The sequence below is a fragment of the Corvus moneduloides genome, chromosome 5, assembly GCF_009650955.1.
Source record: "Corvus moneduloides isolate bCorMon1 chromosome 5, bCorMon1.pri, whole genome shotgun sequence".
In the NCBI taxonomy this organism is placed as follows: domain Eukaryota; kingdom Metazoa; phylum Chordata; class Aves; order Passeriformes; family Corvidae; genus Corvus; species Corvus moneduloides.
In genome coordinates this window covers 16,943,614-16,961,687 of record NC_045480.1, presented here as the reverse complement: position 1 = coordinate 16,961,687, position 18,074 = coordinate 16,943,614, and the positions used below count along the sequence as shown (strand labels likewise).

The following is an 18,074-nucleotide window of genomic DNA, read 5'->3' as shown; positions in this document are numbered from 1 at the left end:
TAGTTTTTAAGGCTACATAATTATCACTTCTCAAATATTTGATAGGTTTTAAAATCTTCTAACTTCCTACGGTTCTGCTATCTTCTGTACACAAATAAAAATTATGGAAAATAGCAATGATTAAAAAATAATACTTACAACAACCTAAGTGATTTCAGCCCATCGAAAGTCCGTGCAGGGATACATCTTAGGCGGTTGTAACTAAGAATTCTGAAAATATATAAAATGCTGTCAGTAAGGGTATCAGTCATTCAATAAACTATGCAGAGCATGACCAAAATCAGCTTTTGCACACACAGCTAGTTAGGAAACAAGTTATTTTACAGCCTCCAAACCAAGCAAATTTTAATCAACTAAATGCCCTTTCTTTCCAAGACAAAAAACCCCACTGCTTCCAAAGAGTCACTGTTACATGTTTAAACTTACAAGGTGAGCAGCTGAGTCATGTTGCTGAAGCTCTGATTAGAAAGAGTGCTGATTCTGTTGTTACTTAAATCTCTAAAAAATAAATTCAGAAATTCAGACCTTAAAATGACTGCCCCAGTCCCAAACCACTGTAAGTTAAAATGACAGATATATTTTCATTAGTAGAAGTAATATCATCATTGATATAACTATTTAAAGCAGCACCTGTTTTTATTTTCACATGCCATATACAAGCCCAGCAAGTGTTTAGCTTGATCAATAAAAAGCATTCTCATTTCAACACAGATGAAAAAGCAGTGCAATGCATTCTAATACAACAGCAATGTTCATCATGCTACCAAGTTAATAATGCAATCCTTCATAAACTCAAGCACAAAAATGAAAGTGATTTTTTTTTAAAGGGAAAGTCATTCCAGTCATGTCCCTAATGACACCTAAGTAAATATCATTTAATACTCTACTTAACACTTATATGTGGAAGACATCAAAGCCCAGAGCTATTATTATAAAGAACTCTATCTAAGATTTACAGATAAAGCCTTAAGGTCCTCTTTGTTCAATATTCTAATGAATAAAATCTTAAATATGATGGAATCTGGAGTGGTATGCTGGTAGCTTCAAAGATGCTGCATTAAATGGGAATACTCTCTGTTCTTTGTTCTCATATTGTGCTTTACTTTTCATTTTATGTTGACTACTTAACTATTATTTCATGTATTTTGTGGTGAAATATTGCCTTTGTTTCTGAGGGAACCTTGATGTGTTAACTTAAGAGTACTGTTGAATAGCTATGCAATATACATATTTCCCCACTTGAAATTTTCATGAAAGTATGTAAGATGACTGACTCAAAATAAACATATAAGGCAAGTATAACAGAGCAATATATTCATAAGAGAAAGAAAAAGTTAAAAATAGACAAATTTCCTTGTTAATTGGGAGCTCAGGAGACTTGTATGTAATTCTTTGTTTGGCCACAGAACTATGAATAGTGGTTTCTTTTTCCAAACACAGCTGAGGAACATTCCCGACTACATAACAGCAGTATGAGTAAACGTACAAAAGAATTTAAAATAATGTGCCCTGCAGGTCTGATAAATGGAGACTGTTAATACTCATTTGCATTCTATTTACTGTTCGTCTATTCATAACTTGTCTAAACAATTCACAAAGATTTCCTACAAGTTCTACACTGGATGGACTTGAAAATATTGCAAGGCTTTTTTCCTGATGTTATTTGAAAAATACAAAAAGTTTTGAAAGTATGGGTTTTTTAAAAATTTGTGATTGTGACTTCTTTTGTTTAACATGAGATAAATAAAGGAAACCAAACTCTTATTTTTGAATTGCTCTAAACCCGCTGAAAAACGAAATTTAAGAGATTCTGTTACTCCCCTCCACTTTTCATTCTGATTATAATGAAACCACAAAATGCTTTCAGAATGTAACACAGTTCAGCCTCAGCTGGTATAAATTTTTATAGTCCTAACAAAGACCATGGAACTACTGCCGGAATTACAGCCGTTTACATCTACAGTCTTCCTGTTTTTCTCACTGTACACTTAAAAGGTCCAGAAATCATATTCAAACCATTCATGAGGTAGAGGTAATAAATATTAGAGCAACTAGGGTTTTGCCTGAAATCACATAGTGAGTCAGCAGTAGTGTTGGCAGCAAGGCATGTTAGACAAGCTCTCTCCTTGTGTCCATACACAATGAACACCATACATTGTGGGAGAAACAATTACCCTGACTTTATAAGATCTTATGTCTCTTTTGAAGTCAACTATAATTTTTGCTTATTTATTTTGTGATGTAATCACTGGAATAAATACCCATGCTCATAAAATGTGACTGAATATATTATATGTAGGATGTGATAAGTAGAATAAAATATACATTATAAAATATGGTTGGGCATTGGCTGAAAGATATGATACATTTTACAGGCTTTTTCTTTTAAATAAATTCAGGTATAATTGAGTAAGGTATTTTATTATGTTTTTAATTCCAGTAAAGAACGTTGCTTCAAAACTACTTACATGAGTGTTAAATGCTTGTAGTTGGAAAGCTCTTTTGGAACAAGGGTAAACTGATTTCCATCCAAATATCTAAACCAGAAAAACAAAACAAAGAGCATTATTTATTTCATTAAAATAGCATAGTAGCATCTTCATCTACTAATCTCAGTATCCAACAGTAAAGTTAATAGCAAATGAACGCATACTATTTCCATTTTATAAGAAAACATGCTTACAAATTTTGGGTTTCAGAGGCACAACTGAAGATTTGTAGCCTAAGATCCAAATGCTACTGTATCATATAGAATGCATATTATGAAGTAACACAGTAAAAATCATCTCTTGCATTATAGTTTCTATTACTTCATAATGACTCTGCAAAATGAGGTCTTTATCATCTCCATTTCCCACATGCCTACAGAGGAAAGGTAAATCTGACTTCCACAAATCACAGTGAGTGTGGATTTTTAGCTATCATAAATAGAAACAGACTCTGACATTGCAGAGGAAATCCTTTACAGTATGAAGAGCAAGGTCTGGTTTTAGCTCTAACAGCAAATTCATTTGTCGTGCCTGTGGTTCAGGTCACCTTCCTTAATTTATCCCTGTATATTTCATGATACATCACGTGCTACAATCCTATTCCTATGAAGTATGTTAGGGACTGAAAACAGTAATCAATTACCCTTCACTAGAAAAGTTAGATTTTTTTTTCCCCGTCTTGGTAGGTTTTACAGCTCCTGTATTATATTGCTCACTCTTCTTCCATGCTCGTAATTCTCAATAAGAGACCTTCTCATCCTTAGAGTTAATGGGTACAGAGCCATCAAATTGTATCAGCACCTGTGTTACAGGCAGAGAAAGGTAACAAACCTTGCCTAAAAAGCTTCCAGTGTGCAGCAAGACATAAAGTACAAGTGGAGGGGTTCTTCATGTAACCAGGGCAAGTAGTTTAGAGATGATAAGAAGTGCTGAATTTACCCGATGGTTTGAAATGAAGCAGATAGTGGCAAGAAGATTAAAGGCCTTTAGTTTCTCAGCTGGGGCAAATGACTTTGCTGATGGTGGTATTACATATGTTTCCTGGAACCCAAGTGGAAACTACACCCTCATTATCCCTATACAAAGAAGGTATTTTTGCTATCCAAATACTTGCAACAAGCTTGAGCTAAGAGCAGTCTTTGAAAGAGACATTTTTAGTCTGATTTTGGGCTTAATGTCTTTACGTATGTTGTAGCATCTGTGGAAACTTTTGTCTTGACTAAATGGATGAGCTGAAACACAGTTAAGCTTCACGAAACAACCATCTACATCTAATAAAAAAGCTTTCTTTCTTTCTTCCTTTTTTTTTCCTTGGACCATGCCTTTCTAGGGCTGCTTGCCAAATCCAAAATGTGTCTCAACAAGCTTTATACTTACACTGTGTTAATGGTGGTGAGTAGAGCATGGGCTCATATAATTAATTATTAAGAAAACCAAACCAACTTTTAAAATTTTTGAAGTAGTAACTATTCTGAGGAAATTCTTTTATCAATAGATAAATTAGGTTATATTATTAAGCTTCATTAGAACTGAAGTACTACAAGTATCCACTTGTCTGATAAAATTCCTCCTTGTTCAAATGAAGCATTATTAAGATATTTTATAAAACACATGAAGAGTGCATGTTAGAAGAGCCATGCATGCTAAAGAGCAAGAAGAATCAATCAGTATGCAACTGTTAACAGGAACCACCTCCATTATCCTTTTGAAAAATATGCCAAATTGCATGCTTAGACACTAACTAAAGCTTACAAAATTGTACACAAATGGCTTTTCAGTCACAGGGTTCCACTTGCAATTCCAAAAGTATCTCTCTTTATCTGCTTTGTTTTACATTGCTTTGATAACCTTATACTGCCAAATTGTGTTTATACCGAACTATATTCAAGAAAGTCATCTCTTTGAGGAAAAAACCCCAAAATACCAAACCCAAAACCTAATGAAGTTATAGTTTTATATATGTGTGTGCTAATTTGAGTTCTTAATAATTTCAATTTATTAATGGCTAAAGACTTTTGGATGCTATTAAGCACCAGACTAATGATGGATGATGGATATCTCAGAATCTTCTATACAATACCAAACCATAAAACAGTAAAATTATGACTTATGAAACATAGTTATGCTATTTCCTGGAAAAGCACTATATTAACCAGGCATTATGAAACATTATTAAATACTTGTCATATGTAACACAAACCAACATTTTTTCTCATAAATAATTTCTTTTTATTTTTCAATATTGTGACCTATCTGATCAAGAATTAAATAAATTAATATCTCAATTTTTAGGTTCATATTTTCCCTTTCATAATGCATAAAAATTTGCTCATATATTCTTATGAGTAGCTTATTCAGTTAATATCTTCAAACAATACATGAGGTAGCAAGCTGTTTTTTATATCTGTTACTGTTCACCTGCATATTCAAATCGTATCTTTCATGAAATGCAATCTTAACAATTTTTCTCATAGAAAAAAATGTATCGAGATTAATAAAATATCCCAGATTTTATAAAACTGCCTATGTGAAAAGGAAGACATACTATTAAAACCAGTATTTTTGAAATATCACAAAACTATCACAATCTCTGTATCATAGAATATTCTAAGTTGGAAGCATCACAAAATCACAGAATCATTAGGACTGGAAGGGACCTCTGGCAATCATCCTGTCCAACCCCTCTGCCAAGGCAGGGTCACCTAGAGCAGGTAACACAGGAACACATCCAGTGAGGTTTTGAATGGCTCCAGAGGGGGAGACTCCACAACCTCCCTGGGCAGCCTTTCCAGTGGTCTAACACCATCGATGTAAAGAACTTCTTCCTCATGTTGAGGTGAAGCTTCTTGTGGCTTAGTTTATGGACATAACTCCTTGTATTGTTGCTGGGCACCACGGAAAAGAGTCTGGCACCATCCTGTTGACACCAGCCTTTGAGATATTTGTATGTATTAATGGGATCCCTTCAGTCTTCTCCAGACTAACCAGGCCCAGCTCCCACAGTCCCTCCTCATAGGAGAGATTCTCAGCCCCTAATCATCTTTTTGGCCTCCACTGGACCCTCTCCAGTAACTCCTTGTCTTTCTTGAACTCTGGAGGCCAGAATTGAACACAATACTCTGGAAGTGGCCTCACAAGGGTTTGAATAGGGAGGAAGATCACCTCCTTTGACCTGCTGGTTACACTTTTTCTAGTGCACCCCAGGACTGAGTCCAACTCCTGGCCCTGCACAGGACAATCCCCAAAGGTCACACCATGTGCCTGAGAGCATTGTTCAAACACTTCTTGGACTCTGGTAAGCTTGGTGCTGTGACCACTTCCCTGGGGAGCCTGTTCCAGTGTCTGACCACCCTCTCAAAAATAACCTTTCTTTGCCATAATTTTACTTCACGCTGAAGTGAAACTGACTGGTTTGTAGTAACCAGGGTCAACCCTCTTGCCTTTCTCAAAAATTGGGACATTCTCCAGCTTCCAGTTGACTGGGACCTCTTCCAGATTACCAAGAATATACAGAAATCATTGAGAGAGGCCTTGCAATGACAGCTATCTCTTTGAGTACGTTTGGATGACCCCAGAGACTTAGAGAAGGCCAGCAGGAGCAGCAAATCCTGTGCAAGTTTGGGGTTGGCTGGGAGTTAATCATTCTCATAGTCATGGTCCTCCAGCTCAGGGCACTGGAACCCTCAGAGCCGATCATTGGTATTGAAGACCAAAGTGAAGAAAGCAGTAAACATCTCTGCTTTCTTTGCTATCCCTGTTTGTGAGGTGACCATATTCATCAAAAAATAAACCAGTGTTATTTCTGGACTGCCTTTTGCTATTAAGATATTTTAAAAAGCTCTGTCTATTGTCCCCAGCAGTACTGGCCAGCTTCAACTCTAACTGGGCCAATTTTCTTCCTACGCTGATGAGCAGCACCTCTGTATTCCTCCCATGTCACCCGACCTTGGTTCTACTGGATGTACACTTTTCTTTTTTGCCTTAGCTCCAGAAGATCCCTGCTTAGCCGAGCTGGCCTTCTGCCTCACCTGCTTGACTTCTGACATCTTCTAATTGCTTGCTTTTTAGCTCTTAACAGGTGATACTTGAAAAGTGACCAGCACTGATGTACCTCAGTACCTTCCAAAGCATTTCCCATGGAGATCTAGCTAGTTCCCTGAGCAGCCTGAAGTCTGCTCTCCTCATATCCAGAGTTGAAGTTTTGCTGGCACTTTTCCTCCTGTCAACAGAGATTTTAAACTCGACTGCTTTATGACCACTGTGGCCAACGCAGACACCACATGCCACTTTACTCACAAGACCTCTTATTAACATGCAACAAAACCAGGAGAGCACCCTTCCCAGGCCACTTCCTTAGTACCATAAAGCCACTGTCCAGGTGTTTTTAACTCCCTGACCGAGATGAAGGCTATTGATTTAGAGGATTAAGGTGCTTGATTTGGAGTTAAAAAGTATTGATTTAGAGGTATAATAAACATGTTCATTATGAAAACACATTCATATTATTTTCTTTTTGCTTTCTCGTGTAATTGAACTTCATTCCTTCCTAACCAGTGACCAGAGTTTAATCAGATTCACTGTTGCCCCTAATTTAACCCATTGTAACATATCATCTACACGTGGTTATACAATTGTTCAGTGCTGGGGATATAAATTATGATTACAATTTTATATACATATATTTTTAAAACTTTTCAGTAACAGATAGTTCTTAACAGTGGTTTGGGACTTAAAAAGCATTGCTAATTCAGACTTAACCTCAAGTTTCTCAAGATAATGTGAAAGTCTTTATAAAGCAGTGGATTAACAAATTTCAACTCATCTACTAAATTCAATTCTTCATTTTCTTTTCTTGACCTCATTCTTGACCCTGACAATAAAAATCTGACATTAATTTTCATAAAAGAGAAAAAAAGTGTGCCACTTACAGTTCAGTTACATCTTTTGGGATGCCTTTAGGCAAGGCTTTCAGACCTTTGTTGCTGCAGCGAACTACTGTGTCCAGACAAGTACATTCTGCAGGGCAGCGGGCCAGGGGAGAGCAGCTATTGTCATCATTTCCTGGTTAATAAAAACAAACAGATGCTAATATTGCTAATAAATGTCACTTCAGTATTAGCAATAATAGCCCAACTGGATTTTCTTTAAGCCAACATGATATTTCTACATTATAATATCTCGATAGGGAAAAAAATTACATCATCTATGTAAACCATCACTCCAAGAATTTACATTTCAGGTGATGCTTTACTTAGTACAATGCTGTTTTATTAGGTAAGAATGTTATTATAAGGAAAAAAATCATTAAAGAAAGAATAATCTTGAAAAGAAAGACAATAACATTAATAAAGTATTAAAAACCAATGTCTTTAAGAAAAGATACAGCCTTGAAAATTGACAAATCAATAATGCAGTAAATGGGAAAGTATATGTGAGGGATACAAGATAGCAGCATTTCTTTTAATTAAGAGCTAATGAAGCCACAAGCTATAAGATGTCATGCTATTGATCAAGTACCTGAAGTGTGCTTGATTCAAGCATTGGTGTTTGAAAATATTCTCATCTGAACTATAACATTTGATCAATTTCTTTATAACTATTCTAAATTATTAAATTACAGTACAGAACATAGGCGAAAGAAACTTTAGAAAGCATATGTACAGACAGCCTGTGCTTGCTGATCATCCAAAAATGAGTGGAAAATTTTAAACTGACATAGAAACTGAGCACGAAGGCCTTTAAAGTGCAATACTTTGGGATCTATGGGAGTCATGCAGCTATCTATATGAAAGCTGAAATTATAAAAGGTTCAAATATTGATTTCCTTACCATCATCACATGTAAAATCCTGAATTGCCACATCCTGGATAGGAATCTCTTTGAGGAAGTAGGGTTTTTGGCAGCGAGGGTTCCCCGTCACAATGCGTTTCTTCCTTAGCCAGTCTCCAAGCCATGCGAGATGGCAGTTGCAGGTTGAAGGGATTGGCCAAGAGGTTTCTGAGAGAACCACAGGAAAATTTATCTCAGATGACACCACCCTTTCATCCTAAGGATTCTACTTCTATTTTCAAAAAAGCATACCTAATACACTGTTCTTCAAAAAAATACTGCATGTAAACCATAGGTGAAAAGGTGTAATTTAGGCTCTGTGTGGGTGAATCTTAATACAGCTTGTTCAGAAATAATTTAAAACTGTCAAAGACCTGACTGCATGTCAAGCCACTCTGTACCAATAATGCAATAATTTCATATAGAGATGGAGGCTGATTACTTTACATTATTAGCTTTAACCTGACAACAGCTATTCCATTAATTTATCATCTCAAGATTTCCATCTTTTATTTGCTCCAGAGAATAAGTTTCCTATCTGAAATGACAGCTAAGTTGATTACATGCCAGTTACAAAAATGAATTTACTTCTAAAAACCTCAGTACTTTTGGCATTTCCTTATTTCACCACAAACCTATCGACAATTCTGTTATTTATAAACATGTCATCCTTAATATGCAAAATTAGTAACTGGGTGCGAAGTGTCACTTTTCATGTAAAAAGGGGATTAAGTACTTTCCTGAATGATGCTACCTACAACCAGCATTTCTTCACGAAACTGAGTGGCAGCTTTGCTTACTCTTTGCACTTCCCTTAAATTATACAATATTTAAATAAAAAAAAAGATGCTTCTTTTATAGAAAATATGACTGAAGCTTCATTATTAACACATATGAATTAAGATTCTCAGCAGGCCAAGGAAATTTAAGCTAGTAACTTTGTGGCACAGGGCAGAAGGACAAGACACATGGTAATCTGACCAGCTGTGATTGTGTGCTGTCTACCCAAAATGTGGCTTTCTACACTGGTTTAGATCAGGGGGCTTCCACGAGGGGACTGACCAGGGTGTTTTTCCTGCCTTCTCGGACACTCCTGCAAACCAGTCTAACACTGTATCAAAGGGCACCATGAAAACATACTCTTCATGTGCCCAAGGTGGTCCATAAAATAAAATTTCTCAAAACTGCCTCTATAAAATCTTTTTATCCCTTAACTTTACCATGTGCTGTGAAATTACACATCAAAGTATTAAGGGAAATGCCCCCCAAAGGTCAGAGATTTAAATATGGTTATGGTAAAAGAAGAACGTGACTTACAGCGTAGAGAGCGAATGCAGCGTGTCGAAGGAGCCGGGCGCCACAGTGGTGATCTGGTTGTCATACAGAGAGAGCAGGCGGACAGAGCTCAGCCCTGTGAAGCTGTCGTTTCCCACACAGCTCACCCTGTTGCTCCTCAGCATCCTGAGAAAGAAGGATCAGCATTTTTCAGCTTAGCCTGGGCAAGGACCGGGGCTGAAGTGACTGCTGGAGTGAGGACCAAGAGGTATGACTCCAAAGGGGCTGCTGCCAGTGAAGAGACCACCAGTGCAGTGACCCCTGTGCTGCCTGTCTCCTCACTGAAGAGACTGAGTGCAATGTGTGTGGAGCAGGCTGGAAGACAGGTGGGTCAGTTTCACAAAGGCAAGGTGTGTTTCACAGAATCACAGAATGCGTAAGCTTGGAAAGGACCACTCGAGATCATCTGGTCCAACCTCCCTGCTCAGCAGGGTTCCCTAGAGCTTTTCCCTAGAGAGTTACTCAAGATTGTGTTCAGGTAGCTTCTGAGTATCTCCAGACGAGACCCCACAACCTCTTTGGCAGCCTACTCCAGTTTCCCCATGGCATTTGTGGTTTTTCTTGTTCTTTTCAATACGAGAAGCAGTAATTATGAATTTTTAATTGACAAGAAATGAAACTGTTTGCAATTCCCCAAATTAGAGAAACACAGCAGCCCTCTCTTCATATTTCCAAGGCTGATGATTCCAGAACTGCTATTTATATAGAGCGGAGGCATGTACCAGCTGACCTCCTCTTCAAGCCCCTTCACTTCAATTTTCCTTAGGACAAATTCCAGAAACCACTTCTACTGCATTCAGAAGCATTTCATTCAAATAAAATCAAGCTACCCTGACTCCTCCTCAGCATGACTCTAAGACAGTACAGCTTTCAGAATCCTAAGCTATTCTAAAATCTCTCGAATTTCTATAAAACTTAAGAGCTTTGAAGTCTGTTGTTCTCCTCTCTGTCCACTGAAAGATGGTAATTTTCCCCCATGCTCTTGTCTAGGACTAGCTGCTTTAAAAAATTTTAGCAGCTTTAACTACAAGGTTAGAAACTGTAGACGTGCTTTATTTAAAATACCTAATGTCTGTGGACAGCTGAAACCCCAAAGACCATTTAATCTTGGCTCTGGCCTGCAGATCAGGAGGACAGGCTCTCTGAAGAAGGCCAAGATGCATGCAGACTGCATAAACTCCTTTTTGAGTGGAAAGAACTAAACTGCTTCATGGAAAAGAATGAAATTAGTTCAAGATATAGTGCTTTTAATCTTGCCTTCACTGTTGAAATGACAGAAAAATTACTTAGGAGAGAATCATTTCCCACATTTCAATACACACTAGAACAATTTCCTCCTCCAGCAATTCCCAGTAATGGCTGAGCTGAAATGAATCAGACTCCATTACGTAAAATGTGTAATTCCCGTGCAAAATTCTGTTACTTTGATGATTATTCCCATTTCCATTTCTGAAGTTGGATGTTTACCCATTCTCAATTGCTTCATTGCTTTAGAGGACTCATTATACCCATAATTAATAATTAATAAATTAATACAATGTATAGCTTCTTGTAAAATAGGAACAAAAACTAAAATATGCTTGAATAATCCATAGCTAATTCTACCAAAATAATTTTTTTTAGGACAGATACAATAATATTCTCAAAAATACTGGAGAGAAAAGAAGAATAAAACACACTGAAATAAATATACTTACAGTGTTTTGGAGACTTTCTAGTCCTTTGAACATTTTGTGTTGAACACTTTCCAGCGGTTGCTTGTGAGCAAGAGTTCATTCACACCAGAGGCTCCATCAAATGCTCCTTCTTCTATATCTGTAATCTTGTTATTGCTCAGGTTTCTATTACGCATGAACAGAAACAGAGAAGAACTGAGAGGATTTTCTTTTATAAATATCCTAAATTAACTGTTAAATGCTGCAGACTGCATAAATTTCAAGACAAACTTAGAATCTTAGTTTTCCACTAAGGCCCACTAATATCCTCCAAGATCATCAAATGCAATCTCGATGCAACAGTCAAGTTATTGTGTAAAAGCACAAAATATAAATATACCATTCAACTTCAAACCAGTAAAAAAATTTGTATGCCCTTCTAATTAAAGAAGCAAAGATTTTTAAAGTAATCTTTGGAAGATGTTTTTAAATAATGGCAATTACCCAACCCATGCTGCAGTCCCACAAGAACATATTTTCCTAATTTTGAATCGTATCTCTAACTATATTTTTTCAGGTCTCCAGCCTCTGTAGTATTTTTAGATGAATTTAATAACAAAATTATACTGTATGAGTTCAGCACAACTAACCTCTCTGATTTATTTTAGCTTGATAGACAAATATAGGAAAACAGTATAAACAGCAACATATGTAAAGGAAGGTGTGAATGTAAACAGTACATGAAATGTTAATAATTTGTGACATTAGTTAGAAGGCAGGGTTTATAAGCAAGATAGTTCATTTATCTGCAATTTGCATGCAAAGTGGATCAAAATGGTGGGAAAAATGACCTAAAATATTGCCAAAGTATTTAGTAGTTACGATTTAGTTGAAATATGGAAATTACATCCCAAATGTGTAGGATCTGTACTATATATACACAAAAGCATACATACGCAACAGCACAACATTTTCTTAGATATTTTCATGTTAGTCTCCTTTTGTTTTGTTTGTTTCATATCATTAGTTACACGTATTACAGAAGTACATAGCTACACATTAAATTAGTGTTATAATACACTAGCGATTTTTCAAAAGGTCTTAAAAAACTCTCTGAGACAAAGTGAATGGAAGTAAAGCTAAAGACTCTTTGATGGAATTAATGGTATTGGGAAGAAAATCAAACATTATTTGATGCAATTTTTAGAATAGTGTTTAAATCATTCAAAACAAGAAAGATACTATTTCTTAGAAAAAAAACCCAAGAAGTTGTGGCTTAATCTTTAGTGCTGACTACTCTCTCTAACCTGAAATAGAACCTACAACTGAAATGTAACCTACAACTTGCCTGTGAGGAAGGATACAATCATGGAATCAGTTAGGTTGGATAGGACCTTTAATATCATCAAGTCCAAGCATTTAATCCAGCACTGCCAAGTCCATTACAAAAAGGTATCCCTAAAACCTTTAAATTCCCCAGGGATGGCAAGTCCAGACCACTTCCCTGGGTGGCCTGTTCCACTGCTTGACAGCTCTTTCCATGGAGAAACCAAACTAAACCTCCTCTGCTGCAATTTGATATCATTTCCTCTCATCTTGTCACTTGTCATCTGGGAGAAAGGACAACCGCCACCTCACTACAACCTCCTTTCAGATAGTTGTAAAGACATGAAAGGTCCCCACTGAGCTTCCATTTCTCCAGGCTAAGCAACCCATTTCCCTAAGCTGCTCCTCATCACACTTGGGCTCCATACGCCTCCAGCAGCTTTGTTACCCTTCTCTGGACTCGTTCCAGCACCTCAATGTCTTTTTGGTAGGGAGGGATCCAAAACTGAACTAAGTACTCAAGATGTGGCCTTACCAGTGCCAAGCATTGAGGAACAACCACTGCCACCAGTGCCAAGCACTGAGGGACAATCACTGCCCTGGTACTGCTGGCCACACTATTGCTGATACAGGCCAGGTGCCATTTGTCTTCTTGGCCACCTGGGCACACACTGGTTCATGTTCACCAGGCTGTCGACCAGCATCTCCAGGTCCTTTTCTGCTGGGCAGCTTTCCATCCCCAAGTCTGCAGCACTGCATGGGGATGTTGTGACAGTGCAGGACCTGGCACTTGGACTTGCTGAACCTCATACCGTTGGCCTTGGCCAGTCTGAATTCCTCTGCAGAGCCTTCATGCCCTCCAGCAGATCAACACTCCCGCCCAAAATGGGATCATCTGCAAACTTGCAGAGAGTGAATTTAATCCTCTCATCCGGGTCATCGATACAAGTATTAAACACAACTGGCCGTAACACTGAGCCCTAGGGAACACCACTTGTGACTGTCTGCTGACTGGATTTAACTTCATTCACTATCCTCTGGGCCCAACCATCCAGCCATTCTTCTATCCAGTGAGGTATAAGTCCATCCAAGCCATGAACAACCAGTTTATCCTAGAGGATGCTGTGGGATATGGTGTCAAAGGCTTAGCTAAAGTCCAAGTAAACAACATCCACAATCACCGCTTTCATTTAGTTTAACAGTAGAGCTGTTCAGTCTGCAAGGTGCTGTGGAAGACTGGAAGCAAGAAACTAATTGTTTCTAATCTCAGATGGCTTGTCCATGTCAAGCCCTTAGTTTCCTAAAATCTTTTTTGTTCTTGTGGTAACACAGATACTACTTCACCCATTTCACACAGATATTTTAGAGATTAATGTTGCATTGCTAATCAATGTTCCAGTCCATACACATGCTTTGTTACTGATGAAGCATCCAATCAATGAAACATTTAGGCCTTAATTTTTCAATGTCATCTGTGCAGAAATATCTTTGCACCTATCTTGAACCTCCAAAAGAAATACGAACTTCACAAAAGTATAGAATTCACTCATATTGGTGTCTCTGTAACACTAGTACTTCACTGCTTTCCAGTAATGCTTAAGCAGTCACTGTGTTATTCTCTCAATGAAAAAATGTTGTAACAACTGATAACTATATTAGGAAGTTATGGAGCAGTATTATTAAAATAGTTAACTTTTTATTTATCTTTTTAAATTTTTTTGCCTTTTAAATTAACCAGATTTTAAAGCCTGTGGGAGTTTCAACAGACAGGTACCCCAAGACTGATTAATATTCTTTTTTTTTTCTTTTGTCTTGAACACCTCCTCAACTTAAAAGGAATATGGTTAAATATGAAGATCTGATATACATATGTGTGTGTATGCATGTGCATGTATGAAGCATGAAGCATTTTATTTATTTTCTAGAATCCTGCAATCATAGAATGTCTTTGGTTGGAAAAGACCTTAACTATTATCTAGTTCCAATCAGACTGCCGTAGGCTGGGACAACTTTCACTATACCAGGTTGCTCAGAGACTCATCCAACCTGGCCCTGAATACTTCCAGGGATGGGGCATCCACAGCTTCTCTGGGCAACTTTTCCCAGTGTCTCATCACCCTCACAGTAAAGAATTTCTTTCTGATATCTAATCTAAACCTACTCTCTTTCCGTTTAAACCCATTCCTCCTCGTTCTGTCACGCCCTTGCAAAAAGTCTCTCTCCACCTTCCTTGTAGGCTGACTTTGGATACTGAAAGGCCACAATTAGGTCACTCTGAGGCCCTCTTCCAGGCTGACCAATTCCAAATCTCTCAGCCTTTCCTTGTAGGAGATGTGCTCTCCATTCCTCTAATAATTTTGGTGGCCTCCTCTGGACTTGCTCCAACAGGTCAATGTCCTTCCTGTGCTGCGGACCCCAGAGCTGGATGCAGCTCACCAGAGTGGAGTAGAGTGATAGAATCCCCTCCCTCGCCCTGGTGCCCACACTGCTTTGGATGCAGCCCAGGACACATTTGGCTTTCTGGACTGCAAGCACACATTGCCTGGTCATGACCTTCTTGTCAACCAATACCCCCAAGTCTCTTCTGTTCATCCCTGAAACCATATTGATACTTGGGGTTTCCGGGACCCAGGTGCAGCACCTTGCACTTGGGCTATTGCACATCATGAGGTTCCCAGGACTCCCCCCTGCACCTTGTCCAGGTCTCTCTGGATGGCATGCCATTCTTCAGGTGTGGCAACAGCACCATTCAGCTTGGTGTCATCTGTAAATTTTCTGAGGGTGCACTTGATCACTTTCTCTATGTCATTGATGAGGACATTAAATATAGGTCCTTAAGGGACACCATTTGTCACTGATGTCTGGTGGGACTCTGATCCACAGACCATTACTCTCTGGATGCTGCTGTCCAAACAATTTCTTATCCATCTAAGCCCACCCATCAAATCCAACTCTCTCCAATTTAGAGAGAAGGATGTTGGAGGGGACCATGTCAAAGGCTTTATAGAAGTCCTGATGAATGACATCTATAGCCCCTTCCTTGTCCACTGATGCTTTGTATTGATACTTGATAGTTCCGAAGTACACGGTAGTTGTAAAAAGTGCTAATCTGAGATTCTTGAAGATTGAAGAAAACAGCGTTATCTACTATATAGCACCAGAACACTGTTGTGCCAGACATTCCTACATTCTTTTTTCTAATTATCACAGCCCAATTCAAAGTGGCAAGGTGTACTCAAGTGGAGAGGTCAAAGGCAAGGTCATTTTACATTGTTGGAATTTTTAAAATCTTTTTATCTAAAAAATCAGTAATAAATATTTAACTAATTGTGATCATGCCAGCAAGGATTTGGTTAAGGCTAACAATAGTTGAAGCAATACTACTGCTCCCTTAAGATTTTGATCGCTAATAATTTAGACTGATCTCTTACAAATGGTAGTCACTTGGTGACTACTAATCTATTTCCACTTGCATTTTTCTTCACTTACTATTTATGTTTGGATTTAATCCTGAAACGATTGAGCACAGAGTCACAAAGTCTAACTAAATGATCTACCCTCATATACATCTTTTACATAGGCTAAAGAAAAGATTTTCACAGTCTTATTTTTAGAAACAACTGCACTGGTAAAATTATAAACTCCTCTTAAAATATTAACTGTTAACATGGCTTTACATGGACGACCTATCAAACCACTTTTTTTCAGTCATTTTAATTTTGATATTCCCCTCACCTAATGACAGTTTAATGGAGCACAGAAACAATGGCATGTCCTTAATGTGCTGTAAGAGGCAAAATTGTCTGGTTAGAGAGTAATACAGCAAGTTACAAAAGATTACTGGAATCTTTTCTAAGCAGCTTATACTGCGAGCTCCCTGCTGTGGCTGCACAACAGACCAGCTGGCTGGACATTGCCACAAAGGTGCTGGAGCTATACACCATGAGAAGTGGTTGCTGGCAGTGCCAAGCCCCATAGAGAAGAGCTGCCAACTCTGACCTACCTCAGGGATTAATTTAAACCCATTCTTGATTTTCGATTGGAATATACTGAATCTTTTGTACATTAGAACTAAGAAAGGTGGAGAGACACAGCAAGGAGCTAATACACTATCTGAATAGACAAGGTCATTGAAGTTGCACTTACATTTTACGCAGCTGAGGAAGTTTCTTAAAGATTCCAGTAGCTTCCAGGACTGAAAATTCATTGTTATTTAGTCGCCTAAAAGAAATTACATCAATGTCAGAAAAAAATTATTCAGGCACTGGTACAGAATGTTCCACATTAAGTGAACTTTTCAGTTTGGTTTCCCTGGATAGCTGATGTTTAACTGGTAGCTGAAGAACAATTCCTTATATAGTGACATTTCTAATTTTGATAATTCCTGTGAATGAACATTCTCATTCCTGTGAATGAACATTCTCATTAGTTGAACTTAGACATATGTAAGACATTTTTAAAACCTGATCACAAAATTTTATATAGCTGAAATCGAAAAGGAATATAAGATGATGTTTTTAATTTTTCAAACAAAAATGTAACTAAGGAAGGATTCCATGGCAACTTATAAATAAAAGTCTTTAAGAAGGACATATAAACCACTGAAGATTAGTCTTCTGTTCTTTAAAGGATATCAGATGGAGTCTGCCAGACATCTGGAGGTACTCACAGAACACTATTTACAAGAATGAAATAATTACTCTTCTTTTGAATAGGGTACCCACTGCATTGGTCTTCCCATGAACTTAAAAACACTTCTCTCACCATGATTTATCTTCATACTACTACAGCTGGCACACATATATTGCTTAAGACAGCATTTAATGCTGACTTGTAGCACTGTAAGAAGATATGCAATGAGCAACAAATACCAGCTGGGCACTTCTCTTTCCTGCACAGGTATCAAGGCTTACAGTACAGTACACCTTTAACAGCAGCTAGGTTAGGGGACCATCTATAGTTCAAAAATTACCTGCATTGACCCAGTACTCCCTATTTCCTCTCTTGAAAGAAAATGGAAATTAAGAGTCTTAGATCCTTTATATGCTCTAATTATTATTTTTCATAAAATAATATTATTTTATTATGCCATAATATTAAGGAAGGGAGTCTGTCCAGCTTTTCTTTAAAGATTTTAGAAGATATGACTGACAAGATCACCGTGAAATGGAATTCAGCATAATTCTAAACCCAGAATGCTTTTCAGAATTGTCTTACTGCAAGACAAGTTTAAAAAAACCCTAGAAAATTAAAGAAAGCTGCTTGTACATCCTTCCCTCCTGTTCATTCTCATTGATAGCCAGAAGGGAAATTAAGGTTGTAAATCTGAAGATATGGTTGTACAACAGTTTCAATATGGAACCAAACTGAAAGAAGACAGAAGTTTTTGGATATACACAAAACATTCGTATACCACACCAAATTACAAGAAACATGAATT

The 18,074-nt window shown here is 37.6% G+C and overlaps 1 protein-coding gene across 1 annotated transcript in view; it reads right to left on the bottom strand.

The window, feature by feature from the left end:
* The window catches only part of SLIT2 (slit guidance ligand 2), a 263,385-nt gene that overhangs the window by 45,036 nt on the left and 200,275 nt on the right, over nucleotides 1–18,074 (bottom strand). Inside the window, 10 exon segments of the mRNA XM_032109098.1 lie at nucleotides 139–210; nucleotides 427–498; nucleotides 2,469–2,537; nucleotides 7,418–7,550; nucleotides 8,319–8,460; nucleotides 8,462–8,486; nucleotides 9,636–9,779; nucleotides 11,331–11,403; nucleotides 11,406–11,494; nucleotides 16,781–16,855. Coding sequence (XP_031964989.1) covers nucleotides 139–210; nucleotides 427–498; nucleotides 2,469–2,537; nucleotides 7,418–7,550; nucleotides 8,319–8,460; nucleotides 8,462–8,486; nucleotides 9,636–9,779; nucleotides 11,331–11,403; nucleotides 11,406–11,494; nucleotides 16,781–16,855 — 894 coding nt within the window.